General features: G+C 38.1%; 2 protein-coding genes across 3 annotated transcripts; both read left to right on the forward strand.

Annotated features, from left to right (window-relative positions):
• Positions 1-1,962: 1,962 nt before the first annotated feature.
• Positions 1,963-15,228, forward strand: LOC143264996 (uncharacterized). The gene is made up of 7 exons (XM_076534463.1): positions 1,963-2,047; positions 10,008-10,216; positions 14,169-14,294; positions 14,364-14,475; positions 14,563-14,827; positions 15,050-15,136; positions 15,213-15,228. The coding sequence occupies exons 1-7, from the start codon at positions 1,963-1,965 to the stop codon at positions 15,226-15,228; spliced, it is 900 nt and encodes a 299-aa protein (XP_076390578.1).
• On the forward strand, positions 12,543-16,149 carry LOC100876377 (odorant receptor 33b-like). Of its 2 annotated transcripts, XM_076534771.1 has the most exons (6): positions 12,543-14,827; positions 15,050-15,136; positions 15,213-15,302; positions 15,358-15,494; positions 15,590-15,722; positions 15,799-16,149. In XM_076534771.1, the coding sequence occupies exons 3-6, from the start codon at positions 15,246-15,248 to the stop codon at positions 15,850-15,852; spliced, it is 381 nt and encodes a 126-aa protein (XP_076390886.1). In that variant the 5' UTR covers positions 12,543-14,827; positions 15,050-15,136; positions 15,213-15,245; the 3' UTR covers positions 15,853-16,149. The 2 variants fall into 2 exon arrangements, with proteins under 2 accessions (XP_076390886.1, XP_076390885.1); XM_076534770.1 differs by having other exon boundaries at positions 12,543-15,136.
• The last annotated feature ends 2,475 nt before the right edge of the window (positions 16,150-18,624 follow it).

The following is an 18,624-nucleotide window of genomic DNA, read 5'->3' on the forward strand; positions in this document are numbered from 1 at the left end:
GGACGGGTGCTGGGGCGGCCTTCTCTCTTCGCGAACTCCGCCGTATATGCCTCTATTACATTCGACGAAACTCTCAGGTGACGGATGTGTGTGTCCTTTAAGTTCATCGAGCCTGCCGCCACTCTCCGTGTGAGGTCTGTATACCTCAACGACTCAGCGTGGAGGTCCGACGTAGGCAGGTGTTTGGCCCCTCGCATTAACTCCTCCACATCTGGCATGGGCTTACTTTTTTTTTTTTACGTGCGGGAAATCTTCAGGAAGATACCCTGCACCCTTGGGGGAGGGCGCAGGGTTATGCCGGATTTTTACCGGCTAAAACCCCCACGGTGATTCTCCTCAGCGCATTAGGAGAGGCCCCAGGAACTCTCAAAGAACGCAACTGGGACACCTCCAAAAGCGCCCTCGCTTTGTGCACTTCCCGGGGGAGGCTAGTGACCTCCCCCAAAACTACATGCTCGAATTTTACGGCGACACCTGGACCATCAAGGTGCCGCCGTCCTCCCCAGGACCGCGTGCAGAGCGTCCTGGGCTCCCACCCAGGACATCACGACCCCAGCGGCGGCTCTCCAAGGGGAGGTGAAAGACCTCCCGGGAGCCGCCGCGACCCCGCCGAACTAAAATGCCCTGACGCCGAACAGCCCCCGGACGTCTTGGGGTGGACGATCAGGATCTTCCGGCCCCGGTGTCACTCTTCTCGTGGCAGAGCGTGCCGGCCTACGCCTGGTCCGCTCCGCGGCCTCCTTTTGGAGCATTAACTGCTCACAGAAGGAGGCCACCGCTCTCCAATTGGCCTCGCTTGTCAGCATTGCCCCAAGTACTGCTGACAGCTAAAAGTCGTGGCCAATTCGTTGCCGCAGGACAGCTCTTCTCCAACGTGTGCTGCGCTGTGTCCACTCCTTCCCCGCAGTGGCATGGACTTACTGCCCTTGCTCGGGCCCGGCACTGGACGGACCAGGTCATACGCGCCGAGCTCCCTATCCAGCTCGAGCTCGCGCCTCTTCGCCTCATTAAGCTGCTCCCTTGCAGCGGCGAGTCGGACGTACTCGCCCGCAGACGGAGGCCGACCTCCGGAGGTCGCTGTCCCACATTCCGGCCCGACTCAGTGGACCCTATCGATATGACCGACGAGGCCGGGTCGTACTCATCGTCGTTGTCCACCGCGGCCGCCCTCCTCCTCGATGTCCTTGTTGGAGTAGGTGTGGCCTCTTGGCTCCGAGCCAACCTATTCCGTGGTGCACGTTCCGTATCGCGCACCTTCCTCTTCGCTTTAGATCTCCTGATCAAAGTCACTCCTGAAGATTCCGACCCCGAATATCTCGATATCGGCTCCACCTTTACGACTCCTGCTGCAGCGGTCGTGGCTGTGCAGGTCGAAATTGCTTGGGCCCGGTCTTCGGCCCCGACTATTTTAACCGCGTGCGGCTTCAGCAACTCAGTGCACCTCACAACTGGTATGCACAGTGTGGGGCACTCCTCCCTTCTCCTGCTACTCTCCTCTTCTCCTTTTTGGCCGTTTTTCGAGATATCGGCCGCATCCATGTTGGTTGGTTTTGAATTTGAGCTCTGGATAATGAGTCGCACGAGTGGGGTCGGATAGTAGGTCCACCCGGGCAGAACCCGGGCAAGCCTGGATGCTCGGGTGTGTCGGCAGGTACCCTCGAGGGAACCGTTCGAGACTGCACCTGTTTAACGTCTGGGCAGCCATGCACCCCTCGGCACGGTTGGGAAGCCCTACCAGGGTCCGAAAAGCCCGCCGGCATCACCTTGCACTTCACAGGACCTACTTGAGAACGACAAGAGCACGCCCTTTTAGTGGGATCGCACCACAAGCAGAGGATACCATGGCCGTATTCCGCCTCACGACCACACAGCGGATTTTTTATAGAGGTTTACTCCTCGCGGACCTGCCGGTTAAGGCAAGCCCCCCGTTCCTGCGAAACATGGCCACAGGCTTGCGGTATGATGAAAGCTCAGGTCCTCGGGACGGCTAATCCTGTACTGGAGGTGCCATACAGGCCTCTGCAGCCCTTGAGGTCGGCGTTCTCCGGTTAGCATAGAAGCCCTCACTCTTGGGTACTCGAGCACCGAAGTACTTGAAGGGCATAAAGTGCCCCTATCCCAGCGGATACTATATGGAGGTGGGAGATCCGACTTGTGCCACCCTAGGACCATTCGTCCACCACCCGCCTACCCAAGCCAACTTTTTTTTTTTGACGAGGCGAAATCTTCATAGACCGCCTTACTTCTCGGCGGAGAAGTAAGGGGAGTGTCGGATTCCTACCGACTAAAACCCTCCGGTGGTTCCCTTCCCATCGGATGGATGACCAAAGCGACCAGGCGTCTACTCTCTTTCTCGGCCATCCCCGTCAGCGCTGCTGCGCCTCATCTCGAATATCGGAATATTCCCACTTCTATGCTTTTCAAAGTACCGAGTCGACCACGTAGCCACGCCGCAGACGACTCCCTTCGGCCGCGTGCAATGGGAATCCGAGCCCCCGCAAGTTGCCATCTTCTCAAAAAATTGCCAGCTGAAAACGGCTGAGCCGTTTTCTATAAAGATGTATTCTCTTTGGCCGTATATTTTTTTCAAAGGTCTTATTGCGGACTAATTTGCAGCAGAAATTGAGAGGTTAAATATTTGTTCGTTCGTAATTGAGCGGTCGGATATTTCTAATGCGCTCTCTTTTTAACCGACTTCGAAAAAGGACGAGGTTACTCAATTCGATCAGTATATTTTTTTTTTTTCTTTTTATACATTAACTGTATCGAGATTTATTCTAAACATATGCAAACATGGTCATATAAACCATTACGGTTTTGCTTTAAGGTAGTACACATATGCTTTCGAGTCATACGCGAATCGTTCTGTATCATCGCAAGCGATATATTATTATATACTGCGTTAGAAGGAGGCAATATTTTTCCATTATTATCTACTGTTTTGCGCTCTGAGCACGCCAACAATTCAGCTAACAGCTTTTTATCATACATTTCTTATACATACAGGGTGTCCGCGCCAAAGTGTTACACCTTAATATCTCATGAACTATTGATGTCACGAAAAAGTGCTTATATGGAAATTGCAGGGTAAAAGAGGCCCTATGTTTTGGCAGAAGCAAAATTTTTTTATTGTTATTAATGTAAAAGATATGATGGTGAAGTTTCGTTTTTTTAAATGGAACTATAATTTTTTTCTCGATCAGGTGATAGTGCTTTTCAAGACGAATTCATCAAGGTTTTATGTACTTACCCGATTTTTATTAGTTTTCGAGATATAACGCTTAGAAATTTACTGATTTTCAGCAGTGACATCTCGGTTTGACGAGTAAGTCATAAAAACGTTCTTATTGTTACGGTAAGTGCCGCTAGTGTGATTCTGCCTGCCGAAACAGATAGGCGGGGTGTATGGTCAAAATGGCAGGTCCGAAGAGTAAGAAACGTGAAAACTATTGTCCATTACGATTTAAGTTTTCCGTATCGAAGATGATATTAATTGTAATTTGGAAGGTTGGGACATTTATTTAAATGTTTCAGTACAAGGTAGGTATAAAGACAATTTAACAAAAAATAATATGCAAAAAATTTATTCCACGTGCTTTCCGCTATTTGAAATACAAGTTTGTATACGTTTTACAAATTCGTTCTCGACGTTTTCCATAATTTCACACGGGATATTTACGCATGCATTGTGTATTCTATTTTTCAAGTCAGTTATATTGTTAAATTGTCTTTTTAATTTAATTATAAATTTATTCAAATAAAATTTATTTAATATAAATATACACAAAAACAATTTATAAATAAAATATTTATAAATTTATATTAAATAAAATTTTTAATTGATATTTATAAAAATAAATTTTATTTGAATGAATTTTTGATAAAAATTATATCCATTTAAATTTTAAGTTGGGAGGTAAAATATTTATGGATATAATTATAAATTATTGAATTTAATTATAAATTTATTCAAATAAATTTTATTTTTTATAAATATATACAAAAAAATTTAATTAATTAAAAATTATACCCATTTAAATTTTAAGTGCTTGAAGAAAACGCACAAGAAACAAGACGAGTCAATATGGCAGACGAATTCAAAATAACGTTACCAATTTTCGATGGAAAAGATTATAATACATGGAAGAAGAGAATTATGGTATTTTTGAAGATGAAAAAGTGTGATGAAATTATTAAACGAGAAAGAACCGAGATGGATAATGTAGCCGTGTGGAATGAATTTGATCTGAAAACGATGAATTATATATACACTGGTGGCCAAAATTAACGCACCACTTTCTTTACACCGTCGTCATTTCCACTGTGTAGGAGGTAGGACTTTGAAATGTTGAGGATAGGTGGGCCCATGGGTTGTCTCAATATTCGACGAGTGCCATTCCTACCTGCCACCCCTTCCGGGATCGGCTACCCCTTGAATACTACAGGGTCAAGAAAGTGACAAAAAAGGTTCTAAATTCGACCGAAAAAAAGAAAAAATTCAAAATTTTTGTCAAGGATGAGGCTCTTTATGTTACGGCCTTTCCGAAAATGCCCAGCTCAACCCCCTCCAACACCCCCAACCCCCTCCATAATTTTCTACCCTTTCCAAAAGGGTGGTTTTTCCGATTTTGCTCAAACTTTTACCGAAGCTTCCACTCGACCCCAGTTATACCTGGTAAAAGTTTGGTCGCGTTTGTACCAACCCCTTGGACGCTGTTGGCCAGGCTGACGTGCCGGGCCTGGGCGAGGTGAACGGTTGGCGGCTTCGTGTCGCGTCCCGGAATCCGACCTCAGGACTCGGGAGGCTGGTGTCTCAAAGCCAGTCTCAGGGAAGCCGGGGGCCTAGAGAAAAATTCCTTACAGCAGGCAATGGAGTCAGGTGATGTCTTTGGAACCCGCGGATTGGACTGGGCTCCGACTCTTGTGCGGTGGTGGGTCTATGACTCCAAGACCTGCCGATATGAGCGAAAGCTCGGGAGCGGCGGAGCGGCAAAAGGCCATAAATGCTCAACTAGACAATAAAAAAAACCCCTTGGACGCTACACGCTGTCAAAAAACCACCCCTTGCTGTTTTTTCATTTTTTTCACAGTTAAAAGTCAATTTTGGACCTGCAGTTCACGGAAAAACTTGTTTCCGTGCCAACCGTATCGTTCCTGTTGATGGTTTGGGCCTGGTGTGAAACCAACCCCCGGTGAGGGGGTTCCTACTTCCAACCCTCTCAATCCACCCCCGGGGGTGGGCGGGTAAATTGGGTGCATGCGATCGATTGGGGGATCATTGGAGCATTTCTGTACAAATTTTCAAGTCGATTACTCGAACCGTTTTCGCGCGATATGCAAAAAAGTGAAAATTTTGAGATTTTCAACCTCAAGTTTACCTAGCAGCCACGACTTATTGGAGGCAGTTGGCATCCCGCGGATTGGACTAGCATTCAAGGGGTCGCCGATACCGCAAGGGGGTGGCAGGCAACAATGGCGCTCCTGGAGCATTGAGATAACCCATGGGCTCAACTATTCTCACAATTTCAAAGTCCTACCTCCAACAGAACGTAAAGAAAGAAACGGCTAAAGAAAGTGGTGCGTTAATTTTGGCCAGCAGTGTATATTATCTTGAAAGCAAGAAAACAGAATTTTCGGTTAGAAACAATGATACATTTTATTTCGACACGTTTCTTTCGATAATAAACGACGACTGTCGATTGACGCCGCAGTCGTTCAACAGATCATCGTTGCATGGCAACCGTTCGCGACATATGCCTCGCGATCGAGAACGAAACCGCGATCCGTGGCCAGTGTAACAATGTCTTCTAATAAAATATGTAATATAACTTCGATTTCTCAATTCGGATACTTTATAATGGGAATATAGCGTATCGTCAAACATACATATCTATGAATAATCGTTTACGCGTTTTCATTCAGTCCGTTTACCGGTCGTGCTTATGTTGTGCAATTATTAGAAAGAGACAGTGAAATAAATTGAGAGTTCATTGACCCTGCCAAGACATCAGCTGTTGATGCTCTGATCGGTGGATCTACTCGGTGACACAAATATTTTTTATCGAAGCTACTTTTTTCATGAATCAATGGGTAAGTTTTATTTAAGTTGTTTCCGTATTTTTAAAATTGTACGTACGCAGCAATTGATTTATTTCACTTCAATGAGGTACTGCATTAGATATTTTATTTCAGTTGTTGATGACAGGAACGTGAAATATTTCATTTTAGTTGATAATTATCGACATTTTTTAGTTTGTCGCGATTTGGTGTTATATATTTAATAGTTTGAGTTATGAGGACGTTTGTAAAGAATGCAAGGAGGTAACGAGTGGAAACGTGAGGCATCAAAATTGTTAATTATTAATTGTTTATAATTTATTGTTATGTTATGGACTGGTAGGCGATCTCTTTGCGGCGCGGGGGCGCTTTATGTGTCCCTGTGGTCGACAAGCCGTGGCTAGGGGGGGCGTTCTACGTCCCTCTGAGGCCTCCTTGAAGCCCCGTGAGGGATGATGCTTTGCATCTCCTGTTGTGAGGGTCGACGGACGGAAATTACTTCGGTAATTTTCCGAGACGTACAGGCTAACCTAAGAGCAAAGCCACTAGGATTTTGAATCGTTCTCGGATCGATATCGTCCGTAGTGGGGGTAGGACCACGTGACTCAGCGGGGTCCGTGCTGCTACGGATCGAGTCGCTCTTATCATTCGTTCGTTCGTTCGCTCGATAGCCGCCTCGCAATTCGATCGTACTTACGCCCTTGCCTCGCCTCATTGAAACTATCGTTAAAATCATTTTCCAAAACTAATTTCTTTGTTAATTAGTTTATTGTGATTTCACGTTCCTTATTTTTGTCAATTATTATTCATTTTCCAAATTAATTCGTATTATTTAACATATATTATTCGAAATCGTTTATTAGTGTTCGTATATTTAGTATATTATTGTACATATTATTCCTGTTGTTATTCTGTTTCGAATTGTATACTTCGTGTTTGTGAATAAATATGTTTAATTAATCCCCGTTCAATTTGTGTTTCTTTTATTTCCCTTACGTTTTCAACACCAGTTTTATCCCATTTCATAGACAAGGTACTCATTCGTTTTGAAACATGAATTTATTCGTTTACTTCATTAGAATAATCGACAGAATGAATTTTCGTGAATTTATTCTTTTTCCTTTTTGAAGGCGTAAAATAAAATAATTTTTTGCCAATAACTCGAAAATGGAGCCTCAACCAATATTTTGGCAAAGGAAAAAGTTGTTCAGAATCGCCCCACCTACCACCCCTTTGCGGGTCCTACACTAATTGCGGGACACCCTGTATACAATTTAATAATTACAGACTAAAATAAAGTAACGATATGTAATAGTATTTAATGTTATTTAATACTACCTTAACATTTAATTTCTACTTATTTACTAGTATTACTGTTTATTTTATTTTCACTTACCTTGTAGTATTATTGTATAATATTTGTTTACTCGATTGAATCGTACGATATAATTCAACTTTATTTTTAACGCTTCTGTCCTGTTATTTTATTTTTGAAAGTTGAAAAAACAACAAATTTATTACAATTAGTTTAGAATTTTATACGCAATGGAAAAGTTAGGAAATAATATATGCTTACATTCTGATTTCTTTGTACATTAGTATATGTAAAAATATCTATATTTCAGGTGTTGCTTTTTCATATTCATGTTTTCTATATTCCTTTTCTACCTTATTCTCTTTATATTCACTTAATATTTGCTAATTGTGCTTGAAGACTATTCACAAAATTTAATTTTTTTTACTATACATACTTTTTATAATTAACATGAATCTGTTTAAGGTTCAAAGGAAAGTCGAAAAGTCATGGTAAAAAGTTGTTCTGTTTATATTCATAAATTGTTGGAAAATTTATGTAAATATTTGACGATAATGTCAATAGATAACGTGTTATTTCAAGTGGTCGTTATCAATGACTCACATTGTAAATTGTAGATGTAATGTATATAAGTTATGGTAATTTTTAAATACATAGGCAATGTGTAAAATAAAGTGTGTTTTGTACTTAACATAGACTATTTCATTGTAGATATGTAATCAGGCAAAGTATCGACACCTCTATTGTTAACGTTTTCAACACTTATGCAATATACTTACAAATAATAACGTTTTATCGAATGCTGCATCGCAGATGTTACATGAGTCAAAAGTCTACATTAAAAACGAAAAACAGAATCGGAAGCTTATAGACATTATTCTTTGAATTATTGCAACATTTTCATAACGAAACTAAGGTAAGAGCACCAGTGGTTGACACTGTACCAGTACTTGACACTGTTTCAAAAAAAGTAAATAAATAAGGAAACCACAAGTTGGAATACGAGATGTGACACAAAAAAAAACGAGACTAGTCCAATAAATCACTACATCTTCAGTATGAGTTCTCCGTGACATTATCACCTTCAAAGTAGTCCCCTTCAGCATTTACACATTTCTGCATTTGGCGCTGCCACTGCTGGTAACAATTATGGAACCAGGTTTTTGGAAGTTCCTTTGGGAGATTCTTCGTTTCTGCCTGAACCTGTTCAACTGAGGTGAAATAGTTTCCATTTAAGCAAAATTTAACTTTAGGAAATAAAGATAAAATAATTTTCGGAAAAAAAATACACCGACTTCGAAATGCACTAAAAAGTATAAAATAATTTCTATTTCCTAATGAAGTAATTTCTATTTCATTCAATCATACAATTACGTAACAGGTATGAATGAAACCTATTTACTCGTTAGCTAGTATATTAAATACATTTCAACTTTTTCGGAGGCGGCGCAAAATGAAAAATACCTCAGTAAACGTTGCTGTCAATAACCAGTTGATTGTGGTATGGCGTATTGGAAATTAATAAATCCTGAGAAAGAATACGTACCATTATAGATATATCTGGCAATTAAAAAATGAAAAATTTTTTGATGATGGTACCAATGGGGAGTCAGAACCCACCAGATGCAAAAGGTTTCGTTCCGATCGGTCCACCCAGTTAGGCGTAATCGGCGAACATACATAGAAAGAAAAAAAAAAAAAAAAAAATCTACTGATCGAATTGAGTAACCTCCTCCTTTTTCGAAGTCGGTTAAAAAATGAAAATCTAAATCGTAATATATCACGCACAACTATCGATTGGCGACTAAAATATTGTAAATATGATTAGAAATCGATTGTCTTTGATACCGTGAAAAACAACTGGAACTGCATAATTAAATAATTAATATAAACATAACACTATTTTGGCGAACAAAATACTCCGTAAAATGGTATATGATCCGAACTACTCTCTCGACGACGCATTTCTGTGAACTGCAGAGATCCCGTATTTGTGATTGGAATGACTGTTCTAACACGTCTTTGGGAAATCAATCAAAGACACTGACAATTCAATATATCAAAATCATCGGTGTATCTCACGGATGTTTCCTCAAAAAACTTCATCACAATTCCTTTATTCAATATTTCATTGTTTTTATAGATGCTATTTTTGTACATGCCACATCTGATACTAACACTGCAATTCACATATACCAGTCGAAGGAACTATTATTGCACTTGACACGTCGACATGGACGTGTGTGTGTGATTATAAGCCATAATATAGTTTAACATGTCGAAGACTAATTTGGTAGTGTCACCTTCAGTAAAAGTGACATGACAATCGATGTATAAAGTCTCGTCCCCACAGTTTTACCGGACTACTTCGATCGTAATATTTCTAACCACCAGTGCAACAGCTGAAAATGTCGCAGCTCGTGAAAGCCAAAGTTGAAAATTGTACGCACGATATTTATTACTTTTAATCACGCTTCGATTCATTAATCGAATTCTTCAGTAATTTTCAGAATAATACATTTTATTGTATATCAATAACGCAATGAACACCGGCCCATTTAATTTTCTTTGAAAATCTATGTTTTGTGTTAATGTTTCATTGTGTGTGTTGTATTTGGTGTGACTGAACGTTTAGGTGTTAGCGTGCTAATGAATTTAAAACGAGGATGTGCAGCATTTCAGGATCAACAAGGACAGACCAAGAACGTATTTGCTCTTCATCACTACAAGGCGCTTGAAATATTTTTAACATCGACGGGGCTAAATCCGTATTGTGCGACTCGAGCAAGTACTATTAGGCTCAATGTAGTATTCTATAGCTTCATCTCGGGCATAATCCCATTGGTAAGTATATTTTTGCAATTTTACATCATTCGACACTGAATTATTAATGGAATTATACTTGAAACTGTGTAACGTCCCTGGGGAAACCTTTTTTCTTTTTAACGGCATCATCGCGACAATCTTCTATCCATCGATTAGAATAATCAATTATCGACCGTAGTTGCCAATTATCGACAGTACATTAGGTATCTATTACCATATCTATCAAATTCGACAGTCGGTAATTAGTACATATATACAGGGTGTCCCGCAATTAGTGTAGGACCCGAAAAGGGGTGGTAGGTGGGGCGATTCTGAACAACTTTTTCCTTTGCCAAAATATTGGTTGAGGCTCCATTTTCGAGTTATTAGCAAAAAACACTGACCAATGAGAGCGTGCATAGACCGGGTGCGCGAAAGCGTGAGCGACAGCTTCGAATATGCCGGCCGATCGTCGTCGTGAACAAACGTATCGATACCGTCGGTATAACGTCGGTATAACGTCGGTATATCGTCGGTATAACAGGAAGCTATTAGATGAAAGTTAAATTGAATAATGAATTAAGAAGTTAAGAATAATATTAAGTTCTTCGTAATTCGTGAATGGGAGATAAACCAATTAGTTGTTGTTTACCCAGACCAAGTATCTTGTATTTATTTTAAGCCTTCAAAAAGGAAAAAGAATAAATTCACGAAAATTCATTCTGTCGATTATTCTAATGAAGCAAATGAATAAATTCACGTTTCAAAACGAATGAGTACCTTCCCTACGAAATGGGATAAAATTGGAATAAAATATCTAATGCAGTACCTCATTGAAGTGAAATAAATCAATTGCTGCGTACGTATAATTTTAAAAATATGGAAACAACTTAAATAAAACTTACCCATTGATTCATGAAAAAACTAGCTTCGATAAAAAATATTTATGTCACCGGGTAGATCCACCGATCAGAGCATCAACAGCTGATATCCTGGCAGGGTCAACGAACTCTCAATTTATTTCACTGTCTCTTTCTAATAATTGCACAACATAAGCACGACCGGTAAACGGACCGAATGAAAACGCGTGAACGATTATTCATAGATATATATGTTTAACGATACGCTATATTCTCATTATAAGGTATCCGAATTGAGGAATCGATATTATATTGTATTTTATTAGAAGACATTGTTAGACTGGCCACGGATCGCGGTTTCGTTCTCGATCGCGAGGCATACGTCGCGAACGGTTGCCATGCAACGATGATCTGTTGAACGACTGCAGCGTCGATCGACAGTCATCGTTTATTGTCGAAAGATACGTGTTGAAATAAAATGTATCGTTGTTTTTAATAAAAAATTCTGTTTTCTTGCTTTCAAGATAATATAGTTTAAATTATTTCTGAATATTCGTTTATGTGTTTTCATTCGTCGTATTTATGTGTTGAACTCACAGTGAAAATTAGTGAAAATTAGTGAAAAATGACAGAAAAAAGTGATAATGAAAACTAATAATGAGAGATAACAGTGATAGGTGACAGTGAAGTTTCTTGAGAGTTTTTTCAGAGTTTCTATTATTTATGAGAACAGTAAGGATCGGTGGATCGACCCAGTGACAGAGATGCATTTTCATCGTGATTATTTGCGGTTCAATGGGTGAGTTACATTTAAATGTATTAATTATTCAATTCAAATTTTTATTTGTTGAATAGAAAAGTTATTTAATTTTTTAAAAATGAGAATTTGTTCTTTTTCATCATCACAATATCGAACGAAAATAATTTTCCATATTTTATCCATTATTTCTTTGCCATAACAAATAAACGTATCGAATAAATTTGATTTACTTTGATTACGTGAGTAGAGACTAATTTTGTTATTTCTTATTCATGAATGAATGATAATTCAACAATAATCCAGATTTTTTTATTCATTATTCAACGTAACTTTCATCTAACAGCTTTCTATTATACCGACGTTATTCCGACGTTATACCGACGTTATACCGACAGTATCGATACATTTGTTCACGACGACGATCGGCCGTCATATTCGAAGCTTTTGCTCACGCTTTCGCGCACCCGGTCTATGCGCGCTCTCATTGGTCAGTGTTTTTTGCTAATAACTCGAAAGTGGAGCCTCAACCAATATTTTGGCAAAGGAAAAAGTTGTTCAGAATCGCCCCACCTACCACCCCTTTTCGGGTCCTACACTAATTGCGGGACACCCTGTATATATTATCATTTATATTAATTATCTTATAATTTTGATTTAGAGTAGGTAATATTTTCCGCGAAAGTAATTGAATATTAAGTTAGAACAAGATTAATTATTATATTATTTTAATTCTAATAAATGTATAATTTTGTATGAGAAATTTCCGTTACGCTATGATGTGCCTACGTGCCGCGATACTCGCCCGAAATCCTTGAGATCAGCGCTAATCCTAGAAAAGGATGGAGCTATTATTTCTATTTACGGCATTTTCAGACATTAAATTAATTAATTAACTAAATCAAATTATATACGTAAAATCAGTCAGTACTAAACTATTCATGGCCGGAACTACAATTATTTTCTTCAATTAAAAAGCTGTAAATCGGAATAGATTCGACTCTCGTAGAATTCGTGCGTAGTTAATTAGAAAAGGACAGAAAATGCATTTTTCGCTAAAACATCATTGTACTATTATTTTAATACCGACCTGTTAGTCAGAAATCAGAGAGCAATATTTAAAATATAATTAAACCGTTCAAATTTATAATTAATGTATAATAACAAATTTATGTGAAAATTTAGATATTCTGACGTCACAGAAATTCCAGGAATTCGGCGAACCTGCGAGTATAAAAGGGCGAGCGAAACCCGTCTAAAATCAGAACAGTTTTCGCAGTCAAGCTAGTTAGAAATCTCATTGCTAAGAATTTGAATTAATAAAAGAGTACTGTTCTCACTTAGCGTCATTTTCGTAATCGATTACACCGCGCTAGATAGTAGATATATCTGTCTAATTTTTGCGAAAGCGTATTTAGGTGCGCTTAGAGAATCTCACTTAGGTCGAATTCCTCGCAGCGGTAGATTATAAAGCGCTAATATTAATTAATATCGTCAAAGAACATTTATACAAATCAATCGTACAAACTGAGATAAATTTTTGTCATTGCGATAGCTTCAAATGCGAGAATCGAATACGTATAAAAGCGAAGTTAACTTTATCAGAGATTAGAATTAGATACGGTCCAATATAAAGTATTAACCAGCGAGTTTTATATCGTTAAATTCACGATTATCTATTACATATTGTTTAAGTTATCAATTTCTATTATTTCCATTATTATATCAAGATCTATTTAGTTTCTCTATTCTAATTAATCATTTATAATCTATATACTTTTCTTTATTTGTTGTTATTGTTATTTGTTAGTTTCATTTCTTATCGTTTTATTGAATAAATCTATTGTTGAAAGATATTGACCTGTGGATTTCACTCCTTAACCGCACACCACACGAAGCCCACAATCTTTATTTGTAAAATCGAGTCGTTTAGGCGTAAAAGCCGCTCTTTACCTTTTAGCGCTTGTAACTATCTGAACTTAGGTTCCAGGGTTGTTACAACTGCAGCTGGACTAAATTAATTAAAACCTACAAATATTTAGTTCACTGTAACAGTTCATGTACACAGTGTGTAGCAAAAAAAACCTATCTTTTTGAGAACTAGAATTCTGTGAAGGATCGATATATATGCAGACGATGTATTCCTCTTACATTTATATTGTTCTGTATTTTTTGGTACCAATCTGATCCTATCCAATTAAGCATAAATATATATTTAAATACTATCATTCAAATATAAATTAGCGTTTCAAATCGCGCGCGAAAAATTACCTTTCGATTTCTTTTGCTGCACATTGCGTATTACCGTCAAAGATTTAATAATAAATAATAATAAAATAATGTCGTTACGTGATCGAGTTCAACAATTCCACAGGTTCTAGAGTTATATGTAGCAATCCAAGCAAAAGATATCGATGAAATAATCGACGTTCTACCTCACATTTTCGTAGTCATTGCAAGTCTCATTAAATTCGGAAATATTTATCTGAAGAAGGACCGCGTACGTACAGTGTATATCATTTCTTGAAGATGGTTTCTTTGTCTACTACAGTGTACTATTGCATTGCAGTTTAAAATACTATTAGATTTGATCGTAAAAGACTGGGAAACGTTGACAAATGAATTGCACGTGTTGGATAAGGTTACTGCAACGGGGGACAAACTTGCTTATTTGTACAGAAGTATATAACACGTCGTAATAAGAATAATGATAATGTTCATGATAATTGTTCGGTGGAGATTGTTCAGTTAATATCCATTCTTTTCAGTGACTTTGCTATCATTTTTAGTAGCTTTTAACTACATTCCGTTAATTCCTCCGACATTGGACATCATTTTGCCGTTGAATGAAACTCGTCCAAGGCAACAATTGTTTCAAGTCAATTACATATTCTTTGACGTTGATGATCACTTTTTCGCCATTTATCTTCATATGTCTTGGGCCGGGTCTCTGACTGTGTTCGTAATCGTTACTATAGATTCCTTGTATATGCTCATCATTCATCATGCTAGCGGACTGTTTGACGTGTGTGGGTAAGTGCTTTGAATACAAATTTTTTCATTTTGACGCATTCGGATTTTTTCAAAGCATCATTCCTTAATTACCTCTATCCCGGATTATACTTTCAAAATAAGAAATTACAAGTCTTAAATCTTGGCGTTGTTGTGACTGTTTATCCGTGTGATACTCCACATAAAGTCAATCCCCACACATTTACGTTCTAATTACAGTATTCTTTAATCATCATTGTACAGATATCAGGTTCAAATGGCATGTAAACAGAAAAAGATGGAAGATGATATGTTCAAGCAATGCGTGATTACTCATCATAAAGCTCTAGAGTTAGTTCCGATTATATTAATAATTCTAAATAATTAACATAATCGTCGTTCTATCGATTCAGTTTTATGTTTTTAGGTTTTTGACTTCCTAGAAGAATGTAGCCAGATTATGAATTTAATGCTGGCCGGAATGAACATGATTGGCATCAGTCTAACCGCGGTCCAGGTAAAAATTTTACTCGCGAATGTCTTGTATCAATTTTTATACAATTATTTTCCAGATAATTCTGTACATGGATCGACCTATGGACGCAATGACATTTTTTCTGTATCTTATCGTTGAAAAGTTTCATTTATTCATTCTCAGCCTGAATGGACAAATTTTACTGAATCATGCTGTAGCTCTGACAGATGAAATGTAAGCGTTTAACGTGATATAGTATTTTCCGATTCTACAATAAGTCAATAAAATTTATTTAGCACAATTTTATTTTTTTCGAAACGTTACAATAGATTCAGCTCGAACTGGTACGACATTCCGGTAAAATATCAGAAGTCACTTTACATGATGACAATAAGATGCAGCAAAGCATGCATGCTGAGCGCCGGTGGATTGTATGACATGAACATCGAGAACTTTGGAAAAGTACGTATTGATACTAGCACTGATAAACCTGTTACGTTTGAAAATACGTTAATGACAAATCTGTTGTATTTAAAAGACAGTTAAGGCATGCATGTCGTATTTCACGATGTTTCTATCAGTGAGAGGATAATGTTTACATCTGTATATGTACGTATTTAACTGACCGCAACCATGATGAAAACAAAATGGAACTTTAGCGCAAGTTGTTACTCTGATAATCTGCATCCTTTACGAGATGGTATGTTAATTAAGATTATAAGGAAATGTAAACCGACAACACATATACAAATAAAATTGTTTATTCATATTCTGTCTTAAGCAAAATCATCACACTATATTTTTGCCTAATAATTGAACGCAGAAATGAAGTTATGCAAGATGAATATAGTTCAAAATAAACACAAAACTAGAAAGACTTACGATTAGATGAACAGGAGGTGTAACGTCCCTGGTACTAGAACCAGGTATTTTACAGCGCTTATGAAGCAAAGAGTGGCTTTTGCTTATTAAGCGACTCGTTTTTACTGTAACTAATTCTAAAAGAATGTGGGATCGTGGTGGCGTGTGGTTAAAGAGTGAAATCTACAGGTTAATACCTTTCATTAATTAGGTTTATTCAAATAATGATGAGAAAAAGAGTTATAATTAACAATTACTTTAGTAAATATAAAAATGTATATGTGACTGAATTCTATAAGCAAATTGGAGTATAATAGACTTGTTGTTGACGCAAATCGCAGAACGGTAGCTAACTACTTCAATTACGCGGTTTTATAATGATATACGCAACGCAAGAAAATAACGCAATTTATAATGCAATTTAATAATGCAAGAAAATAACGCAATTTACAATGGATCTAGATCCTAACGAAACTGACAGAACAATATTTGGTTAATTACAGAAACTCTAAAATTTGTATTAGACGTGGAACAGTTACTCCTTATTTGACTCTAAACTAATTAGTTCATGGCCCTTTTTGTCAGAGCACAAATCGATACCCAAAACCTGATCGCTTAATTGGGGAGCCTGCGTTAGCTGGCTACTAGAACTACCCAACGATGCAAGAATCAAGTGACCGACGTGTGACCAACAGGGTTGCAAATAAAATGACTCGACTTTAATTATTTATTGAAATTACTGAAACGCCACCCAAAAGACACGGGCTTCAGAGACCAAGCCGCTCAATGATGGGGAGCCTGCGTTAGCTGGCTACTAAACTACCCAGAGCGAACTCCGAGAATCTGATGGCGAATTAGTAATTCAGGAAAATAAGAAATATGTATGAGTGACTGGCGAGCTCTCGTTGATGTCTTAGTTTCTTCTGGGGCTGAGCATAGCACTCTCTTTACGGAGTTTCAGATACAAGACCGTTTGAACGGGGAGCCTGCGTTAGCTGGCTACTAGAACTACCCAACGATCGAGTATCCAAATGGCTGATACCCGCTGTCCAGTCAAAACTAAGAATCTTGTAGGCTCTTACCAGTTAAAACTGCTCCAGTTCGTTGCTTCCTAAGAGGTCCGGCACGTAGTACTTCCAAGATTGTTCTGCGCTCGCAGCCGTTGCTGCACGCCCTTTTATACCCAGAGATTCATGGGTTTTTCCCGCTCAAAAAGTAGTTATCCTTTTATTACGCTTTATTTAGTAGCAAATATATATTAGTTTGATTAATAAAAATACGCTTTGATTTATTATTAATTAGTTTTTCACAAGTTTTCCCGTTAAATCGTATTTTTAATCATTTTTAGATACGCAAATTATAAGTGTTTTAATAGAAGAAATAATTAATCGCAAACAATACATAAAATAATAGCTAAAAATATAACGCAATTTATAACGAGTGAATAATTAATAATATATATAATATAAACATTTAAATAATAATTTATAATAACTGTATTTCGAAGTATATCTTCTGTCTCTTTCTAACTAACGCGCGCGCCATCGATCGGTGATCTATTCTAAACAATGTTGCACGCGTGAGCTACCCCCATCCCATTACCATGCGAATTTTTATGGTGCAGTCGGTAATTTGCGGTCGGTAATACAATAGAAAAAGATATACGTATTAGCATATGTCTTCATTTATCGACAGGATTCAATATGATGTACCCGGCGACGTTACAGAAGCGTAAACTGAAATCGGTTGTATTGAGCAGTACATGACAATACATCCTCTTGAATAAAATTAACTGCTATGACAATTTTGAATATTTACCGCCCATATTCTATAAAGATAGAGCCTATCTGCCGCAAATTTGGTAATTCCCGCGTCGTGGGCTCCGTTTATTGGTTCTTAGATCCATGGCTTCCACATGCGAACGAAGTCGATTCAATTTCATTTATATCAAAAACGTTGCGAAATGAAGATGCAGTCGTTACATTTACGTATATTACCAGATATATCTATAATGGTTCGTATTCTTTCTCAGGATTTATTAATTTCCAATACGCCATATCACAATCAACTGGTTATTGGCAGCAACGTTTACTGAGATATTTTTAATTATGCGCCGCCTCCGAAAAGGCTGAAATGTATTTAATATACTACCTAACGAGTACATAGGTTTCATTCATATCTGTTACATAATTGTATGATTGAATGAAATAGAAATTACTTCATTAGGAAATAGAAATTATTTTATACTTTTTAGTGCATTTCGAAGTCGGCGTATTTTTTTTCTTAAAATTATTTTATTTCACGCTTTTTAGTGGAATGGGGAGAATTGTATAAGATACTGCGAGACATTTCTTACATAACAATACTAAAGAATAGGATTTTGCAATAACAATAGTTATTATACATGTATACTGATTTTCGGCCGACAAGACGTGTTTGTAGAAACAGTAGAAAATCGGCGACTGCATGTTGACTCATACACCACCAGAGACGCGGAGGCATA

This window comes from Megachile rotundata, chromosome 8 (assembly GCF_050947335.1).
Source record: "Megachile rotundata isolate GNS110a chromosome 8, iyMegRotu1, whole genome shotgun sequence".
Lineage (NCBI taxonomy): Eukaryota > Metazoa > Arthropoda > Insecta > Hymenoptera > Megachilidae > Megachile > Megachile rotundata.

Excerpts from the sequence above, each read along its gene's own strand:
- LOC143264996 (XM_076534463.1), top strand. The coding sequence starts at position 1,963 with ATGAAAGCTCAGGTCCTCGGGACGGCTAATCCTGTACTGGAGGTGCCA. Across the intron at positions 10,217-14,168 it reads TCTCGGGCATAATCCCATTG|GTTCTAGAGTTATATGTAGC; the intron begins GTAAGTATATTT and ends ACAATTCCACAG. Across the intron at positions 14,295-14,363 it reads TTTATCTGAAGAAGGACCGC|TTTAAAATACTATTAGATTT; the intron begins GTACGTACAGTG and ends ATTGCATTGCAG.
- LOC100876377 (XM_076534770.1), top strand. The coding sequence starts at position 15,246 with ATGAATTTAATGCTGGCCGGAATGAACATGATTGGCATCAGTCTAACC. Across the intron at positions 15,303-15,357 it reads TCAGTCTAACCGCGGTCCAG|ATAATTCTGTACATGGATCG; the intron begins GTAAAAATTTTA and ends ATTATTTTCCAG. Across the intron at positions 15,495-15,589 it reads GTAGCTCTGACAGATGAAAT|ATTCAGCTCGAACTGGTACG; the intron begins GTAAGCGTTTAA and ends ACGTTACAATAG.